The 5,967-nt window shown below is 63.9% G+C and overlaps 1 protein-coding gene across 1 annotated transcript in view; it reads right to left on the bottom strand.

The window, feature by feature from the left end:
- The window catches only part of KCNAB2 (potassium voltage-gated channel, shaker-related subfamily, beta member 2), a 10,230-nt gene that overhangs the window by 2,122 nt on the left and 2,141 nt on the right, over window positions 1–5,967 (bottom strand). The window contains 8 exon segments of the mRNA XM_010005207.1: window positions 308–352; window positions 629–715; window positions 851–894; window positions 964–1,008; window positions 1,169–1,213; window positions 1,672–1,751; window positions 1,918–1,955; window positions 2,277–2,320. Coding sequence (XP_010003509.1) covers window positions 308–352; window positions 629–715; window positions 851–894; window positions 964–1,008; window positions 1,169–1,213; window positions 1,672–1,751; window positions 1,918–1,955; window positions 2,277–2,320 — 428 coding nt within the window.

Genomic DNA, 5,967 nt, shown 5'->3' with positions numbered 1-5,967 from the left:
AGCGGGCACGGGATTGCTGGGCCGGAGCGGAGCGTGTCCCTGGCACGCTGACCGCTGCCCTGCCGAGCAGGGACCCTGCCACGGCTGCCGAGGGTGCCCATGGCAAGGACCCTGGAGAGCCTCTTTGCTAATCTCCCTTTTCACCGCGCAACAGCTGGGGAGTGTTTGTGGTGCTGCTGCTGACTGTGCAGGGTTTGCTGGGGAGAGAGGGGGCACAAGGGTGGACATCTCGGAGAGGTAGGGGCTCTGCCCTGGGAAGGGCCACTGGGAGCCAGGTGGTGCCGCCGGGCAATGCGGCAGGGAGTACCTTCCATGATGAAAGTCCGGGACTTGGAGGAACTAAATGGGTCCCCTGGTGATAAAAGAGATTGAGAGAGAAGCGGAGTCGGCCGCTGCCGGCGGAGCGCAGCGAGCAGCTCACCGGGGTGGGGCAGAGACCCACCGCCGCCCACCACCTGCCCCCACCACGGCCCAGCGGGGGTCGGCAGAGGCTTAACTGTGGTGTGGGCTGCCCGTGGGGACAGAGGGGCCCTTTCTGCTTGGGAAGGGAGAACGCCCTTGAATTAAAAGCCTGGCACAAACCAACCATGATGGCGATGAGGGTGTCAGGGAGGAGAGTGGCACCCACCTTCCATTGGCGTGTTGGGGTCGGGCCGGTTGGCAAATACCACATCCACATACTCCAGCTGCAGCCGCTCCAGCGATGCCTTCAGACCTGCCACACCAAGGGCACCATCAGCTGCACCAGGCCCGGTGCCACCAGCCACCGTGGCAGCTGGGGCGGGCACAGCCTTGCAGCGCCTGGCCAGCATCCTGCCATCCCACCATTCCTACATCCTGCCGTCCCTACCTTCGATGATGTGCTTTCGGGACAGACCCCTCTCCGTCTCAGCCCTGGAAAAGGAAAGGTGAGTGAGAGCTCAGTGCAGTCTGGCACTCTGCTCTGGGGTGGGTGCTACCTACTTTCCTCCCCAGAAGATTTTGGTGGTGATGACCAGGCTGGACCGTCTGCAGGGAGAGAGAGAGAGTATCACCAGTGGTGGCACTACAAAGCCCCATGTGCCCTGCCTGTTCCCTGCCCACCCATCCACCTCTGCCAGCTTTCCCCAGCCCATGGCATGATGGTGATGGCTTTGCCATGGAGGGCCAAAGCTGAAGCCTGGCTTACCTCCACCCCTTCTTCTTGATGATGTTCCCCAGCACCACCTCAGCCCTGCAAGGGAAGGGAATATCAGCTGTTGTCCGCTGTGGCCATGGAGAGCAGTGGCAGCTGTCAGAGCCAGCCCCGCTCCCTGGTAGACCAGGAGGCAAACGTGGTGGCTGTGGGGACATGGTTCCCCTCTGGTGCTGAGCCGAGCTGCTCCCCGACATGCTAGTTTGCTATTTTTAAGTGGACACGTGGGCACTCTGCAGTGCCTCCAGGCCTGGGCAGCCATGGCTCACCGTCCTGGGGAGGGTGCATGGCTATGCCTGCCGTGGTGCAGGCAGGCACAGGCAGCGTGGGACCACATGATCTGTCATCCCCATGGGCAAACCCTGGCAGCCCCGTCCCAGCAGCTGCTTTGCAGCTGGCAAACCTAGGAGACTCCCAGTACTGCCACAGCTCATTGGTGCCAGAGGCCAGGGCACAGGGTGAGGCCCCTTGTGCCACTGCTGAAGCCGGGTACCTACTTGCCAGCAGCATAGACTTCTGCTGTGTCGAAGAGATTAATGCCGTTGTCGTAAGCTAAAGTCATCAGCTGCTCTGCCATCTGTGAGGGGAGAGCAGGGAGGGTTGGTGAGGGGGGGGTGAGTGCTGGAGCATGCAGACGAGTGATGGTAGCTCCAGCACACCACGGGCACAGAGACCAGCACCCGCAGCTGTGTCACCCCATCCTGTCCCCGCTTCACCAGGGAGGGACAAGATGTGACCCTTACCTCGTCTGTGATTTGTCCTCCGAAAGTCACCCATGTCCCTGTGGAGGAGAGAGTGCATGTGTGGTGAATGTGGTGAGCACCAAATGCTGCTGCCCCAGCCCTCCCACCCCAGCACAGCCCTGGCATGTGGAGGTCACGGCTGGCCCTGCCACGTGCAGCGTGGTGCTCCCAGCACAGCCTGGTCGCTTCCTATCACAGCAGAGAAGGAAAAGGGAAAATAATTTGACAGATCCTGGGCCACATCTCAAAACCTCCACTGGGCCAGAGGAAAACCCTTTCCTTCCCTTGGCAAAGCATCACCGGAGTGAGAGAAAGGATGGAGGAGCCACTGAGGGGCCGTGGCAAAGCCTGGCACTTACCCAGACCAAGGCAGGACACACGCAGCCCAGACTTCCCAAGGTTCCTGGAAGATAGAGACTCATCAGGGAAGTGGCCAGCGAGCCCCAACATGCCTACCGGTGAGTCGTGGTCCCCAGGGCCAGTCCCCATCCCTGTCCCTTATCCCATCCCAGGTTTCCATCTCCATTCCTGATCCCACCACTGGTCTCCATCCTCATTCCCATCCCTGGCCACACCCCAGTTCCCATCTGCATCCCTGATCTGATCTCCATCCCAGGTCCCTCATTTCCATCCCTGGTCCCTCATCTCCATCCTCATGCCCACCTGGGATGGTCCTGCAGCAAGGTTAATCCCACGACTGCTTATTTAATTTCATTATTTTATTTTTAATCCCACAATGGATTAAAAAGCCATCCCAGGCCAGGCGCACCGCGCTCGCTGGCAGCGCAGCCAGCACAGGTGCATCGATGCTGATTCTGGCACGCAGAATAACTGCTGTGCCCACAGGGCAGTGGCAGTGGGCAGTGACCTGGGCAAAGCGGCTCCCTGTGAGAGGGCTGGGGGGTTTGGAACCCCTGGTAGTGCTGTGGGATGGGGGGGTGAGAAGGGAGAGATGGTATGCCAGCAGTTTGGCCCAGGATGTTTTACACGTGGCATGAGCTGTGCCTGTTCTCTGCAGTATGGCACAGGGGAGCTCAGGGCTTGCATTGGCATAGAGTGCTGGGGTCCTGGAGAAATGGAGCATCCTGGAAAAATGTGTCCAGCACAAGGAGCTGGAGAACAGCTTTGGGGAGGGGGCTGGGCTGGCAGCCGCCTTTGCCGCGGGGATGGCGAGCCCGTTCCTTGTCAGAAATGACAAAGGCTCGAGGAAGGAGTGTTAAAATAAATAAAGTGTAGGTGAGCCACGGCAGCTTGCCCGTGTCGCGTAGCAACCGGGAGGCACCACCAGCAGCGCGGCACAGAACCACGGGCACGGGCATGGCTGGGGTCTGAGGGCAAGATGGGGCATCTCCCCTCCGTGCTGCATCGCCCAGCACCTGGGAGGGGTTGGGCGTCTTTGGAGCTTTTGGTGGTGGGGAGAGGCTGTGGCCATGGGGCATGATGGCGGGGATGACACCAGCTTCATCCTGGCCATGGAGGGTCCTGGGGGGCTGGCAGCACAGTGCCACTGCCAGCTGTCCTGCCCCGCAGTGCCCTGCCGGGCTGCCTGCCCGAGATACCTGCAGACTCTGGGGGAGGCTCTGCTCTGACCATGGCCACTGCCCCCCCCTCCCTGCACTGCCACCGGGACCCCTCAGCTGGTCTCCCAGCACCTAGGTGAGGGGACTCGGCTGAGCTGAGGGGAGATGGTGGGTGAGGACAGGGCCCATCCTGGTGCTCTGCTGACCTAGCACGCCCAGCAGCGGCCATGTCACAGCATGCAGCAGCTCTCGGCTGCACCGTGGTGTGTGCCCCATCCTGGGGAGCCCCCAGCCCCATGCCTGGGTGCACCCTCATCCCTAGGGAGCCCCCAGCCCCACGCCTGGGTGCACCCTCATCCCTAGGGAGCCCCCAGCCCCATGCCTGGGTGCACCCTCATCCCTAGGGAGCCCCCAGCCCCATGCCTGGGTGCACCCTCATCCCTAGGGAGCCCCCAGCCCCATGCCTGGGTGCACCCTCATCCCTAGGGAGCCCCCAGCCCCATGCCTGGGTGCACCCTCATCCCTAGGGAGCCCCCAGCCCCATGCCTGGGTGCACCCTCATCCCTAGGGAGCCCCCAGCCCCATGCCTGGGTGCACCCTCATCCCTAGGGAGCCCCCAGCCCCATGCCTGGGTGCACCCTCATCCCTAGGGAGCCCCCAGCCCCATGCCTGGGTGCACCCTCATCCCTAGGGAGCCCCCAGCCCCATGCCTGGGTGCACCCTCATCCCTAGGGAGCCCCCAGCCCCATGCCTGGGTGCACCCTCATCCCTAGGGAGCCCCCAGCCCCATGCCTGGGTGCACCCTCATCCCTAGGGAGCCCCCAGCCCCATGCCTGGGTGCACCCTCATCCCTAGGGAGCCCCCAGCCCCATGCCTGGGTGCACCCTCATCCCTAGGGAGCCCCCAGCCCCATGCCTGGGTGCACCCTCATCCCTAGGGAGCCCCCAGCCCCATGCCTGGGTGCACCCTCATCCCTAGGGAGCCCCCAGCCCCATGCCTGGGTGCACCCTCATCCCTAGGGAGCCCCCAGCCCCATGCCTGGGTGCACCCTCATCCCTAGGGAGCCCCCAGCCCCATGCCTGGGTGCACCCTCATCCCTAGGGAGCCCCCAGCCCCATGCCTGGGTGCACCCTCATCCCTAGGGAGCCCCCAGCCCCATGCCTGGGTGCACCCTCATCCCTAGGGAGCCCCCAGCCCCATGCCTGGGTGCACCCTCATCCCTAGGGAGCCCCCAGCCCCATGCCTGGGTGCACCCTCATCCCTAGGGAGCCCCCAGCCCCATGCCTGGGTGCACCCTCATCCCTAGGGAGCCCCCAGCCCCATGCCTGGGTGCACCCTCATCCGGGGTGGGCGTCTTTGGAGCTTTTGGTGGTGGGGAGAGGCTGTGGCCATGGGGCATGATGGCGGGGATGACACCAGCTTCATCTTGGCCATGGAGGGTCCTGGGGGGCTGGCAGCACAGTGCCACTGCCAGCTGTCCTGCCCCACAGTGCCCTGCCGGGCTGCCTGCCCGAGATACCTGCAGACTCTGGGGGAGGCTCTGCTCTGACCATGGCCACTGCCCCCCCTCCCTGCACTGCCACCGGGACCCCTCAGCTGGTCTCCCAGCACCTAGGTGAGGGGACTCGGCTGAGCTGAGGGGAGATGGTGGGTGAGGACAGGGCCCATCCTGGTGCTCTGCTGACCTAGCACGCCCAGCAGCGGCCATATCACAGCACGCAGCAGCTCTCGGCTGCACCGTGGTGTGTGCCCCATCCTGGGGAGCCCCCAGCCCCACGCCTGGGTGCACCCTCATCCCTGGGGAGCCCCCAGCCCCATGCCTGGGTGCACCCTCGTCCCTGGGGAGCCCCCAGCCCCACGCCTGGGTGCACACTCATGGCGGGGGGGCAGCCCCAATCACTCTGCTCCAGTTCCTGGGACATGGAGCATGTTAACCCCATGAGTGCTGGCCGGGGGGGCACAGAGTGCACATACCACCCCTTCATTTCCAGACCCATCGTGGCAGCTAGGGGACAAATCCTGGCTGACAGCTCCATGCACACTTGGCCGGGCAGTGCAGTCAGGACCGTGTGCCCGCTAATTACCCCCTGCCACGACTCTGCGACCCCCCCCAGCCCCATCGTGGCAGCTAGGGGACAAATCCTGGCTGACAGCTCCATGCACACTTGGCCGGGCAGTGCAGTCAGGACCGTGTGCCCGCTAATTACCCCCTGCCACGACTCTGCGACCCCCCCCCGGCTCGGCAGGCGCCAGGGATCCTGCTAATCCTACCCCAGATTTTAGGGTCCCATCCCACCGGTTTCATGCGAGGCTGGATCAGAGCAGGGACAGGAGCAAACAGTGAGGACAGAGATGCACGGTCAGCACTTTCAGCGCTGAAACACCGACGGAGCAGGATGGGACCGGGGGAGCGCAGGACACCCGAGCTTCTAAACCCCCCCGGCCCTGAGCTCCTACCGGTATTTCATCCCCGGCTGCTTGACGCTGGACTCGCTGGAGGAGGGAGCGTTCTGCACCGAGAGCTGGCCCA

Source organism: Chaetura pelagica, unplaced genomic scaffold, assembly GCF_000747805.2.
Source record: "Chaetura pelagica isolate M959 unplaced genomic scaffold, ChaPel_1.0 scaffold159, whole genome shotgun sequence".
NCBI classification, from domain to species: domain Eukaryota; kingdom Metazoa; phylum Chordata; class Aves; order Apodiformes; family Apodidae; genus Chaetura; species Chaetura pelagica.
The sequence above is the reverse complement of the archived record's forward strand: the minus strand, read 5'-3'. Positions and strand labels throughout refer to the sequence as shown.